The following is a 20,556-nucleotide window of genomic DNA, read 5'->3' as shown; positions in this document are numbered from 1 at the left end:
AGGATAGGAAGCTAATATATGGGCTATCGCGTCGTTCAGTAATCAGTAAGTCAGCATTAATTAACGTCATATTGATGCAGTCCTTCATTATAAGTGGATGTTAGTAAGGCTCAAAAACCTTTGGTGCATTATTAATAGATATGTCCGAGGTTGCCCGCCGTATTTTGTGTTGTCAAGGATGTGAGGCCAAAGTATTTTTAATATTTTAATTAAAGAAAACTATATATAAATACTAATTTATAATTATTGTTATTATAAAAAATACATTTAGTAGACACTTTTTTTTAGTCCACTTATGTTCAAGGCTACCTTATATTCCTATAATATTTTGTAAATTAGATGGTATGTCCTTATTAACTATCCTTTACTAAAAATTATGACAATTAAACGTAAAATCAGTTGTTCTTTATAATATTTAAAGAATTATTATAGTAAATAAATTATTATAGTAAATATTTGACCCCCTTTGGCGCCCGGCCAGCTTAGCTTAGTGGTAGAGCATCGCACTCGTAATGCGAAGGTCAAGAGTTCGATCCTCTTAGCTGGCACTTTTTCTTACTTTTCTCATGCCAGCATCACCGCAATTTCGTTCGTCTTTTAAATACACTACTTTTCAAAATTTTAATAACATATCAAAGATGATACCCTAAGTATTTTCGTTTAAGTTACGTGATAACAATAAAAAATATATACTAATAAAGTTCCGCGTATTTTTACATTAAAAAGTCATCCTTTTCAAAACTTTATTAAGCATTGTTTTTCTCGTTAATACAATTTATCCAGTACTTTTACTAAGTTAAATGTTAATATCTTTATAATAATTTTAATAAATTTTTTCTAAAGTTATTTATTTATAATATCTATATATTAGTTAGTTAACCTTCGAAAAGGCTTTCAATTAAATAAGTTCTATTTTAAACTTTTATGCTATAGTATGCTATTACTATTCGTGTGTAGTAGTGAATCTATAAATTTTTTTTTATACTAATATAAAACTATTAAAACTGAATATGTAAAAAAATGTATATATTTTTCATTTTATTAAATAAAAGTTATGAATCTAAAATATTTAGTACTATAACTAAATAAAATTAAATATAATTTTATTACTAGTTTATTTTTTCGTCAATGACGGACTCTTTTGACAAAGACAAAGAAAAATGTACTTACGTTTTATATAAAGATCGGGAAGATTGGAAAGATGTGAAACCCATTCCTCAAGATGATGGACCAAATCCTGTAGTTGTAATTGCTTACAGTAAAAAGTTTGTGGGTAAAATTTTAAATTATTTCGTAAAGACTATCATAAAAAATTATTAAAAATAACTTTATTTTTAATTTTCACTTTATAATTCTCGAATCTTATAATTTATAAATTACTATCTCTTCATTATCAAATTCTACAAAATCTAAAAATATAATTTGTACACAGCTAGTCATTGTTTACTTTTTTTTATTTTTATAAACACTTTTTTAAAAATATAATATTTTTTAAGTTTATTTTATTGGGAAAAAATCGAATATTTAAATTTCACTACACAGCCTTGCCTTTTGCTCTATTTTTAGGATTATCTATTATTTTTATTGCAACTTTCACGCCCTTTATTGTATAAACTTCTTGGTACTTTACAAACTTGTCTTTAATCTTAATTAAAATTTTTTGTAAGGCCATAAATCTTTGAAAATAATAATTAATGAATTTCATTAACAATTAATTATTTTTATCGTTATTATTATTACTATTATTATTTTTATCAATTTTAGTTTACTGTTTAATTATTATATAAAAAATAAACATTTTTAAAATCAGTTTTTTACTATTATTATAGTTTAAGTGGGTATTAATATATATTAACTGAAGATTGTAATTTATGTTAATTTTTTTTGGATTTTTTGAAATCAAGATAACAAAAAATTTAAATAGATTATTTAGTTGTAAAGAAAATTTATCATATAAAATTATGTCACTGCGCATTTCTTTATTTTCTTTATATTTCCATATTTATTTATTTATTATTAATAAATTAATTTAAATTAAATTTAAAAATATTTAATTTATTATTTTTTAACTAATTTTTTTTAATAGATGCTCACGATTATTTCAGAGCCATCTTGAAATCGGGTAAATTTTAATTTATTGAAATTTTATAATATTTGTCCACCAAATCTACCCCACTTCTCTACATTATTTTTAGAATAACTTATTAAACCAATATTATATATTTACTAAGTTCTTATATATCTTAAAAAATTTATATTAGATTAAAAATTTATAATCTATTATTAATTTTTATTTTTATTTTTCTTATTTGTAAATTATGTTTTAATTTTCCTTATTAAAAAATTATTAGTATCTGTTCTTCATATTATTATTAAATTTATAATTTTTTATATAATATTTTATTATAAAAGTGGAAGATTTTTAGAGAATGCTACTTTTTATATATTTTTTTCTTGCTCTATATAAACTCTGATAAAATTTTTTCCATATTTTTATATTTTTTTACAAAGTTAATCTAAATAACGAGTAATAATTGAAACTTTAATTAAAGTAATTTCCAAAAAGTAATAAATTTATAAATGATAAAGGTTTACTGTTGCTAATTAGTACTTTATGTATATTAATAACCTTTTTATTATCGTGATTTCATTTTAACGATGTATGCATAAACTTTATGTAAACTACATTCATAAGAATTTAAAAATTTTATAAAAATACATTTTGGTTAGAAATTTATTTATAGAAATATGAAGCATATTATTTTTAATTTTTTAAACCTTGCGCATACTCTATATTTTGAAATACTTTTGTATAAATAACTCAAAACTTTTATAGAAAAGTTGCGATTTTTATTACTTGATCGCCAGTTTTTTAAACTTTTCTTAAATCACTTTTATAATAAATAATTTCGTTCTGTTCGCTCCGGATTTCATTATTATTATTACATATAAACTTTTTTTAAGTAAAATTAAATAAATTGTAAATATTGCTCTTAAGAATTTATATTTTCTTTAATTTTCTTTTTTTAATAAAATATAAAAACAGAAGATTTTTTTTATTTATTAATTTATACTTTTTGAAAAATTTCTTATTTCTATTTTTAGGCGGAAAGTAACTAGAATTTTTTAGGTGATTGTCTTTTTTTTTTAAGATCTTTTATTTAAAAATTTTTTAACAAAATAATTATTTGCTACGAGTTTTATTTATTCATTTACTGTTGATAAAGTTTTTTTAACGTCGTATTATAAATATATATAAATATTTTTTTTTCGAAGATTTAGAGATTTATAATTTTTTTTTAAAATTTTTGTAAAGTTATAATCTAAATTTAATTATGTAATTTTACTATTAAATTTTTTAAAAAAAGATCCCATTAGTTAATTTTTTAGCTGCCATATAAATTTTAACATCTAAAACAATTATTTTCTATTAATTTTATTTTATTTTTTTTACTTTTAATAAACTTTTTTTTAACGTCGTATAATAAATATATATATAAATGCTTTTTTTAAGATGGAATAAAATTAAAAATATCTAATTTTTCTGAATTTTTTTAACAAGTTATAAAACAAATTTTAAATTTATTATTACTATAAAAAAAAATTTAATTTTTTAACAAAAATTAAATCATTCTAGAATTTTATTTTAGTATTAATAATTTTTTTTTTAACGTGGTAAAATAAATATATAAAAATGCTTTTAAAAAGGAATTAAAATCAAAAATTTATAATTTTTTTCTAAATTTTTTTAACGTTATAATTAAATTTTATATTTATTATTATTAAATTTTTTTAAAAAGATTTCGTCTGTATATTTAAATTTTTTTACTATTGATAAACTTTTATTTTAACGTGGTATAGCTTTTATATAAATATTACCTCCTTTTTAGGAAAATATAGTAAACTATAATATTGAATTTTTTAATTATAATTTTTATACCAAATATATTCCCATTGATATTTTAAATTTTTTTATTATTGATAAATTTTTTAACGTCGTGTAGTAAATAGATATAAATACTTTTTTAAAAATATTTTAGTAATTAATAGTATTAAATTATTTTTTAAATTTTTACACCAAAATTATTTCCATCTACGAATTTTATTTTATTTTTTTATTATTAAAAATTTTTTCTAACGTAGTGTAGTAAATATACAAAAAACTTTCTTAAAAAGAATCACTAATTCATAATTTGTAAATTTTTTTTTTAAACACAATTACTCTTTGTGGATCTCATCGCTATTATTTTCTTACAAACTTTTCTAGCAATATAAAGTTTTCAACCAAACGCGCGAGGCACACTTTTACTTATAAAAAAAGTTTTTTTCTATACTTGTGTTTTTTATAAGTACTTCAAAAAAAGTTTTTATTTATATAAATTTAAACTCAATTTTCTTTTTTTAAAAATATTTTTATTAATATTTTTACTTTTTTTTATAGAATGATAATGAAAATGTTTTTTTTAAACTTTTTCTTACTTTATAATTAAATATAAAAATATTTTTGTAGATATTTTATATATTTTTATAAAATGTTGTAAAAAGTTTTTTAACAAAATTTTTAATTTATTTTTCTTTAATAATAAAAAAACTTATTAATTTTCACTATTAACTTTTTATTAATATTTTTTATTTAACTTTGTAAAAATAAAAAACTTTATAATTCTAATTTATTTTTTTATTGACTATAAAAAAAAATTTCATTCGTATTTTTATATATCCTTATAAAATGAAAAAGTTTTATAAACTTTTTAATTTGATTTTCAATTATAAAAAAAACTTTATATTAATATTTTTTATTTACCTTTTTAACTTTTTAAAAATAAAATAATTTTTATAAATATTAAAAAAAAATTTCGACTTGAATATTGTGATTTTACGAAATAACTTTCGAGTTATATAATTTCTATATTTCTTTTTTAATTAATAGTGAAAACTTTTTTAGTATTTATATTTAACATCTAAAAATGTGTTATTTTATTTTTACTTTTATATATTTTCGTATGAAATTTATTTTTTTTAAAATTTTTTATTATATTAAAAAACTTGAATATTAATTTATATGAAATTTTTTTTTATTAATTAATATTAATAAATACTTTTTTTTATTTATTATTATAATTATTAAATAATTAAAGTTTTTTGTTTACTTTTTAGACAACTTTCTATTAAGTTATCTAAAACGTGGATACTTTTTTATGTGTAAAGAAGTTTTTTTTTTACTTAAAAATATAAATATATTTAAAATTTACTTATTATTATCATTAAAAAAAATTTTCTACTTTTTTTGATGAAATTAAAGTTTTTTTTTTGTTATACACAAAAAATTATTATCTAAATAGTTTATTATCATTATAATAATTTTTTTATATAAAGTTTTTTTTATATTTTATTATTAAATACATTATATTTTTCATTTGTTCTTAAAATAACAGAAAATTCAGAAACTTTTTTGTATATAAAGATTTTAGTTTTAATTACATGATAATTACTTTTATTCTATTTTTTTAATAATAAAACTTTAATACTTTTTATGTATAAAAAAAGTGTTTTGTCTAATTTTATATATAATAAATACTTATTTTTTTTTAATAATTAAAAACTTTAGTATTTTTAATAGAAATTTTTTATATATATTGAATACTTTTATTTTATAAAGTAACAAAAAAAGTATTAATAGTTGTAAAAAATACGTTTTCACACAATTATAATCATAAAACTTTTAATACTTTTTTATATGAAAAAAAAAGTTTTTTTTGGGTATTTTTTATAAGACAAAATCTTTTTATTTTATATTCTGAAATTATAAAAACTTTAATACTTTGCTTATAAATATTTTTTTGTTATTCATATCAAAAATAGGAAAATACTATTTTCTGAAGTTATTAATAACTTTTACCTATTAAAATATATGAATATAAAAAAAATTAGATGAATATAATAAAAAACTTTTCTTTTCATAGGAAAAAAAAAATTAAAAAATATTTATTATGTTAATTTTTAAAATTTTAAAAAAACTATAATACTTACATATATATAAAAATTCATGAGTTATATTTATTTATTAATAAAAACAGAAATTTTTGTTATATTAAAAAATATGTTATTTTTTTAAACAAAAAAAAAAATCATACTTTTGTAGAAAAAAAGTAAGATTTTTAATATATTTTTGCAATAAAAACAAACTTATTTTTGTTTATTTTTATATCAAAAAATATATTTTGCTTATTTTTAACTAAAAACTGTAATACTTTTTTTATAAAAACTTTGTATTTGTATAAAGTAAAGTTTTTATGTTTATTTTTATATTAAAAAGTATATTTTTTTCACTAAAAACTATAATACTTTTTTTATAGAAAAAAAAAGTTTGTACTGATTATATTTATTGGAAAAACTACTGTACCATATTTTAATAATAAAAAACTTTATATTATTTTTTTTCTGTTTTTATTTTAAATAAAAGAATACTTTTTCATATATTTTCTGAAACGTTTTGACGTTTAAGAGAGTTTTTTTTTTAATTTTTTTTTTATCGTATAAGACTATTTATCGTTTTTTTAAATAATTAAATACTTTAATACTATATTATATTAGAAAAAATTGTTTATATTTATATTAAAAAAAAAAAACACTTTATAATATTTTTTTTTTAACCAAAAAAAAATTCTTTATTACTTTTTAGGGGAAATAAGCGAACGATGTCTTGAGCTTACTAAAAATGTTATTCTTTTGAATCCAGCCAATTATACGGCGTGGCGATACCGTCGTTATTTACTGTTTCATCTAAAAATGGTTGACTTTTAGATGAATTCTTATAGCCTTTTTAGCTTCTATTATAAAAAAATTTCTCTTATTATATAATATTTAAAGTTTTTAATAATTATACTTGATGATATTAAAAGTTTTATCAAATGTATAAAAAAAGTATTAAGTAAAAGTTTAGTTTATATTTTTGACAATAAAAAAAAAAAGTTTATATAAATTTATTATTACTATATTTTTTAAGAAAAATTATAAATATTATTACTTATCTCTCGTTTTTTCTATTTTCAAACATTTGGTTATTATTTATATAAGTATTTTTTGTTTTTTATAAGATTAATAACAATTATAAAATATTAAAATCCCTTTTATTTCCTTCATTTGTATTTCTAATAAATAGATAATTATTTTTATTATTCAAATTTTAGTTATTATTATAAATTTTTTTAATAAATATACTAAGAAATATTATTATTTTTTGTTTTCTTAATTTATTTTTTTTAAGAATAAACAAATTTTATTATTATTATTAGATAATATATTTTTTTTTATATAAATAAACTTATTTTTTTTTAAAATTTTATAAAATTATTATTTTTATTTAAACTTTTAGTTATTATTATAAGTATAATTTTTTCAAAAAGATTATATATATAATTTTATAATTGACTTGCACATGTCCGCTTAAAAGTAATTTTTATTAAGAAGAAAGCCTCGAAACTTTTATAATAAGAGAAGTTTTTATAAGTAATATTATTTAAAAAAAATTTTAACACTATTTATAAAATAATAATTATTATTTTTGTATTTATAAAATCTTTTAATTATTAAAAATAACAACAAATAGAATAAAAGTTTTTTATGATAAAAATTATGTCTAAACTTTTTATTATAGAACATTAATAATAATAAGGAATATACATAATATATAATAATACTTTTTTAATAATAATTCACGTTTTCTTTGAATTTATAATAATAATAATTATTATTTAGAGACTTTTATTATAAAAATTTTGAAAATATAAATAATTGTTATATTTTTATCGTTTATTAATTATAATTAATAATATAAATAAGACAATAATAAAAGCTTTTATTTTCTTATAATATAATAATTTATATGTAAATAAAATTATCTAATAATAAAGTTTTTTTTAAAAATAAAAGAATATTTTGAAATGCTTATTAATTTAAAAAGAAAATTAGAAGTTTTTAAAAAATTTTAATAAAAAAGTTTTAATATAAATTATCATAATAATTTATTTAAAAATTATATTATTATAATAATAAAAGTTTTCTTAAAAAATACAAAATATTTATAAGTTTATAAACAAAATAATAATGCAAAATAATGAAATAATTTTTTTTTAAATTTAAAGTTTTATTAATATAAAAATATACCAAAAAAGTCCTTAATATAAATATAAAAATATTTTGGAAAGATAATTGATATAATAAGAAAATTAATGTTTTTAATAATGAAGTTTTAGCGAATAATAATATAATAACTATTTATGAAAAAATATTTTATAGTAATAAATCTTGTTTAGTAATATTAACTATTTTGAATAGTTCACAAATATAAAAAGTAAAAAATAATACAAAATAATAAGGGTAACTCTTTTATAACTGAAGTTTCCTACTAAGATAAATTTATTACTGTTAATAATATAAAACTTATAATTTTTTAATATATCTATAATAAAAATTTATATGTAAAAAATTTTATAATAATAAAAGTCTTTTAAATAATACACAAATATTTTGAAAAGTTTATAAGTATAAAAAGAAAAAAAATTATAAATAATATATTATTAAAGTTATTATAAAGAAAAAGATATTTAAAAGAATTTTTGTTATATATAATAAATTTTTTTATATTTTTTATAACAAAAATTTATATGTAAAATTTTATAATAATAACAGTTTTTTAAATAAAAATATAATTTAAAGAGTTTATGACTATTAAAAGAAAATAAATGTTATAGTTTTAAAGTTTTTTAATAATAATGATAATAATTAAAGAAGCTGCTATTAATAATATTATAAGAATTATTATTTTAAAAGTATTGTTAATAAAAAAAGTTTTTTTTTATAATATATGAAAGAAAATAATAAATACTCTACTCTAAATAAAGTTTTTGTAAGTTTTATTATATATATATAAAAAATAATATGGGGAACTTTATAATAATAAAATTTTTTTACCCAAAAATAAAAATAAAAGAATTTTTATTATAAATAGTACTAATAAATTACTTTTAAATTTTTTATAACATAAAAATTTATAAGTAAGAATATTTATAATAACAAAAGTTTTCTTTAAGTGAAAAAGTAATACCAATAAGATTATAAATATATAAAAATAGAACCAATATTGAAAATAAATTTTTTATACTATTATTTTTTTTTTATAATACTAAATAAATAAAAGACTTTTTTATATAAATAATAATAATATAATAATAAATATCTCTATTATTTTTATATAAAAAATTATCTAGAGAAAATTTTTTAATAATGAAAATTTTCTCTAAAATAGCATATATTTATAAACTTTATAAATATGAAAAGAATAATAATAATATAACAAAAGTTAAAAAGTTTTATTAAATAAAAATATAAATAGAAATTTTTATATATAAATAAAAATATTATTAAAATTTTTTATTTCTAAAAATATAATTTAAAGAATATTTAATAATAATAGTTTTTTCTATGATTAAAAAATATTTAAAAACTTTTAGACATGAAAAGAATAATAATAATAAAATAATAATATTTCTAAAGTTTTATTAAATAAAACAAAATAATAATTTTTATATATAAATAAAATAATAATATTAAAACTTCTTTTATTATACAATAATTGTATTTGTAGAAAATTTTATAGTAATGAAATTTTTCTTTATATTAAAAAATATTTAAAAACTTTATAAGCACGAAAAGATAATTGTAATATAATAATAATAATTTTAAAGTTTTATCAAATAAAAACGTAAAAAAAAATTTTATAATAATAAAAGTTTTCTTGTAAATAAAAAAAATAACGAAAACTTTTTACACAAAAATAAAAATAATAATAAAATATTAAACGTTTTAAAATTATGTTAAATGGAAATATTAATAAATAAAATATTATTATAAAACTTTTTCATATGCTTATAATAGAAAAATATAGAAAAAGATAAATAAAAATTTTTTTTATTGATTACGAAAGTTTTAATAAAAATAAAAATAAAAGAAGTTATAATTGAAACTTTAGTATTTTTTATAGTATATAAATTTATATCGAAGAAGACTTTGTGATATTCAAATAAAAATATATCATAAAAGTTTATAAATACAAAAAATATATAATTATTATATAATAAATTAATTATTAAATTTTTTTTACTATAAATAATAAAATGGTATTATAGTATTCTTATGTATATATCGAAATTGTATAAATAATAAAATTTGAAAAGTTTATGTACACAAAAAGAAATGACATAAAAAATCAAATAAATATTTTATAATATTAAAAAGATTTTTAGTATTCTTAAATATTTATAATGTATTTATTTCTTTAATATATTATTCAAGTTATTATCATATTTTTTTGGTTTATTATATATTTATATCATTATTATACTGTTATTAATATGGCATATGAATTTTTTATTATTTCTTTATAATAATTATGTTTTTACTTCTTTTATAATAAAATCTGCATTTAACCTTTTTTATTTGTTAGTACGTAAATACTAATTATTAATTACTAATTTTATATAAAATAATTATGAAAAGTCTATAAACATAAAAAGAAATATTATAAATGATAATAATTGTTTCTTTTTAAAAATTTAAAAAACTAAATATTTAAAAGAATTTAATCTATTATATATAAATAATGAAAAGTTTAAAGAAACATATTAATGACGTTCAAGAACTTTTTCTTTTTTTTTTCTTAATATTATATTTATATTCACATGAAATAAAAGTTTTATATATTTTTTACGTTAAAAGCAATATTTTTTTTAAGAAATGTGTTTATATATATCTTTCTTGTAACGATCGAGCCTGTGAGTACTGATTACTAGTACTAGCTTGTGCTCGGTTCAAGTATTTTGGCTGATTTTAGGCTCGAGACAATGGTGCTTGTTCCTATAGGTACATAGCGAGGTATATCGTATAAGTACTTAATAAAATAGTGTTATTTACTAATATATAGAGAGAGAGAGCGGCGAGCCCATTTTTTATATATCTGTAATTTATTTAGAAAATTGAAAGTTTTTATTTATATTATTTTATAGGTAGAAAGTTTTTTTAGTTTTTTACGTTAAAAGAGATTTTCTTATATGAAAATGTTTATATAGTTTTTTTTTTTATTACATTTTTTATAAGGCAAGTTTTTTACATTTATTTTTTTTATTTAATTTAGAAAATATAAAAGTTATATAGATTTTTTTTATAACGTTAAAAGCTAAACTTTGGCGAGAGGGATATATATATATTTAGTTTATTATATTTTTTTTACATAATTTATTTATATTATTTAGAAAATATAAAAGTTTTTATTTGCATTATTTTTATACGTAGAATGTGTTCATATATATTTTTTTATTTAGTATATTTTTTTACAAGAAAAGTTTTTTTCCTTAACATATACCTTTCTATAAATTGAAAAAATTTGTACAAGAAAGTTTGTTTTGTATATATTTTGATATATTTTTATAGATATGCAAAAAAAATTCTTTTCAAAGAATTTATATAATTATAGTCAGAATATATAAATTTTTTTATTTACTTTTATAATAAAAGTTTACTATTAATTTTTTTATTTATTTAAAAAATCCACTTTTAATTTATAAGAAAAGTTTTTATTTCTTATAAAAATTTTTATTTTCCTTGCAGTTTTAAAATTTTATATATGAATTTTATTATTTTCTAAGGAACTTTCGGAGGAATTTGCCTTTACTGAGGAAATTGCTCTCAGTTTTCCCAAAAACTATCAAGTATTATTATTATTTAGATATAAAATATTAATATTATTAGAGATTTAAAAAAAATTTAATAATTGAGAATAAAAATTAAAAATTCCTTTAAAGGAAAATCGAACAATAAAATCAATAAAAGATTCCTCTTTCCCCAAACGAAATACAATAGGAATGTTTTATTGTAAAACTAAAAAGTTATTATTGTTATTCAGTTAATTTAAATTTTTTAATTATAATTAATAAAACATCAAATAAAAGTCTTATAATAAAAAATAAAGTTTTTACTAATTTATTTATTTTATTATAATTTTTAATATTAATATTTCATATCAAATTTAAAAAAAGTATTAAATATTTTATAAAAACTTTAACTATTAAAACAACTTATATAAATAAAATATAGAAAATAATAAATAATAACAAACAATATATAAATAATGAATTTATTTATAAAATGAAGTTTTTATTATTTCTATGAAAATAATAATTCTTTTTTAAAATTTCTAAATTTTTCATTTATAATATTTTATAAATTATAAATGCAAATTTTATGATAGAAAAATTTTATTATTGTAAAATATTTTCTTTAAATTTTTGTTATTTTTTAATTTTTGATAATTATTATTTTGTAAACTATAAGATTAGTAAAAAAAAATTTATAAAAATTTTCTTTTATGATTATTAATATTAATATTATTTACTCTAATTATTATTTTTTAATATAAATATTATTAATATTTATTGCACATATTTATTATTTATTATTGTTTTTACTTAATATTATATTTCATAATTATTATTCATTATTGGACATTATTATTATTTATTTTTTATTTTTATTTTTATTTAAAATTATATATTATAATTATTATTTATTGTTAAATTCTAGTGTTATTCATAATTTATTATAATTATTATCCTCAATTATTTATTGCTATTTTATAATATTAAATATTATAACTGTATTTGTTATTCAATACTATTGTGTGTTATTATTTACTATTATTTTTAATATTATCAATATTTATTTATTATTAATTACTATTATTCATAATATATTATTATATTTATTATTATCTATTATTTTACTATTATTTAACATTATTTATTATCAATTACTATTGTTATCCATTATTTATATTTATAATTACAATTATATTAAAAGATTACTACTATTATATATTATTTGTTATTATTATTATTATTTTTATAAATTTCTATTATTATTCAGTATTCATTCCTATTCATTATTACTATTATTTTTTATATCAAAAAATTTTCTTTATTATAATTAACTTTTTCTTTCGTTTATTTATTTTATTATAATAACATACTATTTTCTTTCAAAATTTTTAGAATAATTATTTTTTTTTAAAGTATAATAAGTTTTGCATATTATTTCCGTAAAGTTATTTACTCAAAACTTTTATTAATTTGTTATATTTTTTTTGTTTTTTAAATTTTTTAAAACTTTATTACTTTAATATTTTCTTATGTTCTTCTTTTGTTAAAATTTTTATTTATTTTATTATCCAACTTGTAATATTATGTTTCATCTAAAAAGTTTTTATTTTTGCTTAACTTTTTTGAAAGTATAAGAGAAAATAAGAAACTTTCATTATTAATATTTTCTATATTTTTCTTTTTTTTTTAAATTTTTTAATATTTTTTTGTTTTTATTGTATTTTTCTACTCGAAATCTTTATTATTAATGTGAAATGTAAAAGTTATTCAATGCTTTTAATATTTTTTTTCTTATAATACTTTTTTTATTAATGTTTAATTTTTTAGTAGTATAAAAAAATAAGAACTTTTTATTATTAATATTTTCTATATTTTTCTTTTTTTACTTATTTTTTTACAAACTTTTCTATATCTTTTTGTTTTTTATTATATTTTTACTACTTAAAACTTTTTTTATTTTTTTATAATTTATATTTCTTTGTTAAACTTTAAATTTTTACAAACTTTTTTTTTTACTTTTTTATATTATTTATAAATATTTCTAATAAAATATTATAATATTTCTATTATATTTATTATTCTTAAAAGCTTTTATTAGTGTTTCTTAATATTATAAAACTTTTTTTACTTTATAATCATTTTTTTAATATTTTGAAGTATTTTTTTTACTCTATGGTAATTTTTATTATACTACTAAGTATTATTTAACTGTTTTAAATTTATTTTCTCATAAAACCAATTTTTTTAATAACTTTTATAATATTTATAATATTTTATACTTTAAAGCTTTTTTCTTTAGTTTATTATTATTATATAATAACAATAAAACTTTTATATTAAAAAGAAAAGTGTTTCATTAATATTTTATAATTTTTTTTAAAGTTTTTTTTTATTTTTTTTAAAACATTTCCTTTTTAAAAAAAAAATAAGAAACTTTTTACAAAATATTTTTTTTCTTTATCTTTGCTTGTAAAAGTCTGCAATAAATAAAAGTAAAACCAACTTTTTATTTATATTTTCTAATTATTTTTAATTTTTTTTCGTATTTTTAAAAAATCAATTTTTTATTAGAATATATTTTATATATTAAAAAGTTTTATATTTTATAAAACTTTTTAATAAAATAATATTTATATGATAGGAATTATATATATTAATTTTTTTTTACTTTATATTTTTTATTTTTTTTTAATAAAACTTTAATTAGTACTGGTAATACTTACAATAATTTTTAATACTTATAATTTTTATTCTACTACTTTTATTTTTTACATTTACTTTTTTTAATTTAATTTTTAGTAGAAATTGATGTCTTTTCAACTTTTTGTAACTTTTTTAATTATTTTTCTCATAAAACTTTTTTGGAAAAATAATATAAATATCTTTTACACTGTGAAACAATTGTTTTTAATATTTATAATCTTTTTCCCATTATTTTATTTTATTCATATGGAATTCATATAATTTTTCAAGATTTATTATAATAGTAATATTTTACTACTTACCTCAATATTTTTTTCAAGTTTTTTCTTTATACTTTTAAAGTTTTTTTTTACAAATTCTTTTTAATATAATGTAAAAATCTTTAATACTTTTTTTTATTTTTTTTAGTAATTTTTCAGTATTTAAATGTTTTTTTTTCTTATTTCTTTATTATGAAATAATATACTTTATAAATTTTTTACTTTATATAATATTAATATTTTACTACTAATTTATATCATTTTTTAAATCTTCATAATATTTTCTTTTATTTTTGTATATATTATTAAATTTTTTTTAAAAATAACGAAAATGATATACTTTTTAATACCTATTTAACAGATTTTTTTAATATTTACAATATTTTTTGTGATTATATATTCATATTTTTAAAAGGTTTGGCATCACCGACACGCGCTAGTTGAATTTACTAACGATGCTTCTCGAGAATTGGCATTCACCGCTCTTTTATTGGACTGCGATGGGAAAAATTATCACGCTTGGACTCATCGGTAACACTTTTTTTTCCCCATTTCTTTCTATATTTTATTTATAAAAAATATCTAATTTTTTATTTTTATTCATGTTTATTTATATCTACTTTATTTTATTTTTGTGTATTTCTAATAATATATATTTATTTTATTTATTACATATATATTTATATAATAATACTTTAATTTATTTATGTTTTATATAAATATATATAATACTTTTCTTATTTCTTTTTAATTTATACGTAAACATATTTACTTTATTTTGTTTATTATATATAAATATATATAATAAATTACTTTTTATTACTTTTTAGATCTATAAAAAAATTTTATTTATTTTTTTTATATACATCCGTAAATTCCTTTTTATATACGTATTAACCCAATTATACTTTTTTTAATTCTTTTAAATATATTTATTAAAAAATACTTTTATATTTTTATATATATTTAAAATAAAACTTTTTTTTTTTATTTTATATATTTGAATTAACAAGAAAACTTTTCATCCATTTCATATATTAATTTATTTAAATTTCTTTTTTTTAAAACTTTACATATATATATTGAGTAATATTATTAATAAACTCATGAGAAAATCTTTTATAAAATAATATTTTTATTTTTTTTGTTATTCATGAATAATTTTTATGTACAAAGTTTTATTTTTTTGGTTTATTATGAACTATTTTTTTACTTTTTTTTTCTTTATTTATTTTTGTGTATAAATAAATAATTATAATTCTTTTTTATATATTCATAAGCTTATAAAAAAAATATTATACAAAAAGTTTTAATTTTTTGTTTATCACTAAAATATATTTCATTTTTTATTTTTATTTTTATATATATTTATTTAAAATACTTTATTTTATTGTTTTTTTTTTTAAAGTAAAAAATAATAAACGCATGAAAAAAAAAATTAATATAATAATGTTATTGTCTGTAAAGTTATATTTTTTAGTTATCATTAAAATATATTTTATCGCTTTTACATTTTTATTTTTTTATTATTTATTTTTTATATATATTTAATAAAAAAGATCTCTTTTTGTTTTTTATTAGTAAAATAATACAATGAACGCATGAAATAAACTTTTTAGTAAAAATACATCTTTATATTTTCTTGTTCATGAAAAAATTTATTATTATTTTCTTATTACTATATATATATATTATAGAATTTAAAAAAATTTATTCTATTTCTCTATTTTTAATAATATTTATATTAAGAAAGTCATTAAAAAAAAAATTTTCCTTAGAAAATATTTTTATTAAAAAATAGTTTATAAATATAAACTGTAATTTTTTATTAATGGAAATATAAATTTTTTATAAATAAATACTATCTTTTTTATTTACAATATATTTATTAATTTTTATATATAAATAAATACTTTAAATATAGATTTATTATTATTAACTTTTATTATTTTTTATTAAAATTTATAGCTCTTTTAAATATTTTATATTTTTATTAAGATATATAATTTGCTTTCGCTAAAAAGAATTTATATTTCATTATCTGTTTTATTTTCACTATATTTTATGAATTTTTTAGCCAATGGGTTATTAAGAAATTCCAACTCTTTCACGACGAACTGAACTATTCAAGTGATATGATTGGAGAAGACGTTTACAACAATTCCGCTTGGAACCAACGAAACTTCGTTATAGTAAATACAACAGGAATCCTATCTATTATTTTTATCCATTCATTTTGATTGGTTTCTTTTTTATATTGAATGAAAAAAAAGATTTTTTTGGTTGGTTATTTTTTTTATAAAATTATTTATATAGCTAAAAAATATTTTATTAAATTTTTATTATATACTATTCAAAAAAATCTTATTTTTTTTGTAGTTGATTATATTTTATTATATATTTTACTTGGGAAAAAATATTTTTTAAACTTTTTTATAAATAACAAATAAATAATAATCCTTTTTTTGGTTTATTATATCTTTTATAATAAACTATTATAAACGTATTATTTTATAAACTTTTTATATACTTTTAAAAAAATATATTATTTTTTTTCTTGTTGGTTATAATTTATTATATATATTATTTAAAAATAAATATTTTTTAAACTTTTTTTATTAATAACAACGTTATTCTTTGTCTATTATTCCTTATATAATTTACTATAGTAAAAATATTATTTTTCTTCATCTTTTTTATATATTTTCAAAAAAATATTATCTTTTTTGTTGATTACATTTTTTTTTTATTTTACTTAAAAAAATATATTATTGTAAACTTGTTTAATTATTAAAATCTTTTTGTTGTTATTTATTATTTTTTTTAATATTTTACTTGAATAATCATATAAATTAACAATTATTTTGTGAAAAATTTAAACTTATTTGTTTATAAAAAAAAAATTATATTTATTGTTGTTATATATTTTTACTAATTATAATAAATTAATTCACTTAATATTTTTACTATAAAAATTTTTTTTTGTTAGTTTTTATAATTTACTTAATAGAAAAAAATTCTTTCAACATTTTTACTGTCTTAGTTATTATTAAGAATGTAAACCTTCAAAAAATTAGTTATATTAAATATTATATAAATATTTTATTTTTTTTAATTGTTTCATTATTATTATAAGAAAAAAAGATTTATTTATAATTATTAAATATATAAGTATTATTTTATTTTTAATTGTTATATTTATTTATTTTTTTTAAATAATATAACTATTTTTATTTATATTTATATTATAAATATTAGAATTTTTATTCTTTTCATTGTTATTATTATTATTATTATATTATCTCTATTTATTCATAATATTATTTTTTACTTTTATAAAAAAAGAAAAGTTAATTTATTTTTTATATTTCTTCAACTACAACTTGAATAAAAAGGTATAACTTATCTATTTTTTTGCGATTTATTAAAAAAAATTCTTATATTTTACGTAAATGATTATATTTATACTTATGTATATATTTTTGTCAAAAAAAGGATATACTTCTGAAGTGCTTACAGAAGAAATAAAGTACACACTCTCTAAAATAATTATTGCTCCGGCCAATGAAAGCCCTTGGAATTATCTCAGAGGTTTACTTATAACCAGTCAAAAAAGTAATAAAAGGCAGCCCGTGATGCACCCTCAGGAGCATTAATGCGAGGAAAACTCTACCATTCTTTTCCTATAATATTCGAAACGCTTAACGACTTGTATAATAGTTTAACGTAATTCTTTTAAATAATAATAATAATTAAATAAGTATAATAATAATAAATATAGGACACCTTCAGCTTATCTACTGGAGTTTCTCGCCGAATTCTACCAACAAAGTTATATTCTAAATATCTATAGCTTAAGCAAAAGTGGCGTGCCTCATTTCTATATATATATATATATATATATATACTTGGTTCTCCGCAGAAAGCTAATCATGTTCATGTATATATGTATATATATATTTAAGCTTCAATATACCAAAATATACCAACAGGCAAGCTACTAAACAACAATAGAATAAGATAAGAAATGTTGGTTCTTACTGCTTAGCCCATTGATTCTGAATTACGTGAAAAAGTTTTGAATAGAGTAGTTTCCGAAGTTTTGTAAAAAGCAAAAAACAGTTTTATTATATAATCTCAGGGTAATTTTAAAGGAAAAAAGAAATGTAGCAAAAAAGTTTCGATTCTTCTAAAAGGGATCCCAAGAATTTTAAATTTATTAGATTAACGAAATTCAAAAAGTATCTCCCGTTCTGAGGTCGTTATAAAGCGATAGTAAAACTAAGAAAAAGTTAAAATTGAAATTTTATGATTTTTGAAAAAAACGAAAACATTGTCACAAAGAAAGTCGCCTAGTATGTTTTTCACTAGTTGCATCCGACAAGGCTTATTCAAACTAGTTTTATAAGCCTTTTTTATTATTTACTTTTATCTTTACTAATTCATAAAAACTATAATTATTAGTAAAAAACTGTTACAAGTTTTTAAATAAATTATCTGTCAATAATAATTTATTTTTTACTATTTATTTACTTTTCAAGCTGTATAGTTTTCTCTTTCGTGCAATAAAATATTAATTTTACAGTATTACTTGGCTCTTGCAGTAAAAAGATACTTAAATTGTTCAAATCTTCGCATATAGCTTAAAACCATAATGGCCATCTCCGTTGGTTACACTCATAAAACTGCAAGTCCCCTCTCCATATTTTTGTTAACTATAATATACTTTTATTAAAGAATATATTTAAAGAGAATACTTCTTAAAAAAATTAAATTTAATTTTAGGTTGAAGCTTTTTTAATCTTTCTGGCCCCAACTTGTTTTTATTTAAAGCTTAGAACTAAGTGTGTGTAATAATTATAGTATATATAAACAAATAATTTATTAAAATGAAAAAATATAAAAAAGTTACAGCTTAACCAGAGCTTTCTACCTGCGACTGCTTTCGTACTGTTTGACTACTACTGCTTTTATACACTTTTTAATTGATTTTTATTAAATCGCTTAGTTTTATAATTTATATATTATTTTAACACTAAATGAAAATAAAATAGTTTATATGTTTCTAGTAAACTTCTATAAATTTAAAAATATAGCAGTAGTAAAGGTGCAACATACTATATTTGCCTCCTGCTAATAAATACTAAATCTTAGTTATATATACTTTTCCGTGTTTAATAAGTATATTATTACAATCACTGAAATCTCGTAAAAACGGTTGTGTAAATTAAGTAGTTGTTTGGGTTCTTCTGCAAGAAATCACGTTAAATAAAAATAAATTTGACCCTATGCAGTATAGAACAATTCTCCTATTAAAATCATTTGACAAAAGGCAAATTTTAAATGTATTGTTTGTTAGTCTTATCTTTTTTAACAAATTCTTAAGTGGTATTTAAGGAAATATAGCTTTTTTATTTTGCTTTCTGTATTATAAACTTTATTAGCTCTACGTTACCAAGCTTTTCTTTAAAATTAACTTATCTTTCTTTTATTAATTTATTTTCTATCATAGTTTATAATGTAACTTGTTAAAATTAACGTAAACCTAATTTTAGTTATAATTGATATTATATTTTACTACAAAATTAAAAATTTTGTTTAAAAATATTTTTTCTTTCACACAGAAATGGACCCAAAATGTTTAAGTTTTTATGAGAAGTTAATAAAATTTGATCAAATAAGAGAAAAATATTGGAACTACAGACACGATAAAGCATTGAATATACTAAACGGTGCTTAGATTGATTGACTTAATAAAGGTTTTATAAGTTATTTTTTTTCTTGGTAACAACAATTAAAACATTTCAGTAAAATTTTTAAAACCTTTTCTAACAAAAAGTAAATTGAGCTTTTTCTATCCTTAAGGCTTCATGACAACTAAG

The 20,556-nt window shown here is 15.5% G+C and overlaps 1 protein-coding gene and 1 non-coding gene across 2 annotated transcripts; both read left to right on the top strand.

Moving 5' to 3' along the window:
- Positions 1-476: 476 nt before the first annotated feature.
- Positions 477-548, top strand: Trnat-cgu (transfer RNA threonine (anticodon CGU)). Its single transcript has one exon. It is a non-coding gene; the product is annotated as a tRNA-Thr (tRNA).
- Positions 539-20,414, top strand: LOC135146071 (protein farnesyltransferase/geranylgeranyltransferase type-1 subunit alpha-like). The gene is made up of 11 exons (XM_064078230.1): positions 539-588; positions 1,114-1,273; positions 2,087-2,122; positions 6,683-6,792; positions 11,703-11,765; positions 15,090-15,205; positions 16,752-16,887; positions 18,133-18,265; positions 18,322-18,400; positions 18,456-18,505; positions 20,299-20,414. The coding sequence occupies exons 2-11, from the start codon at positions 1,129-1,131 to the stop codon at positions 20,412-20,414; spliced, it is 984 nt and encodes a 327-aa protein (XP_063934300.1). The 5' UTR covers positions 539-588; positions 1,114-1,128.
- The last annotated feature ends 142 nt before the right edge of the window (positions 20,415-20,556 follow it).

This window comes from Zophobas morio, unplaced genomic scaffold (genome assembly GCF_036711695.1).
Source record: "Zophobas morio isolate AGI-343-1 ecotype UQ-CSIRO unplaced genomic scaffold, CSIRO_AGI_Zmor_V1 ptg000207l, whole genome shotgun sequence".
Classification (NCBI taxonomy): domain Eukaryota; kingdom Metazoa; phylum Arthropoda; class Insecta; order Coleoptera; family Tenebrionidae; genus Zophobas; species Zophobas morio.
Note: the sequence above shows the minus strand (reverse complement) of the source record. Positions and strands in the feature narration are given on the sequence as shown.

Bases quoted from the DNA above. Each gene is read 5' to 3' on its own strand.
- LOC135146071 (XM_064078230.1), top strand. From the start codon at position 1,129: ATGACGGACTCTTTTGACAAAGACAAAGAAAAATGTACTTACGTTTTA. The intron at 1,274-2,086 runs GTAAAATTTTAA...TTTTTTTAATAG, and splicing joins TTACAGTAAAAAGTTTGTGG to ATGCTCACGATTATTTCAGA. The intron at 2,123-6,682 runs GTAAATTTTAAT...ATTACTTTTTAG, and splicing joins CAGAGCCATCTTGAAATCGG to GGGAAATAAGCGAACGATGT.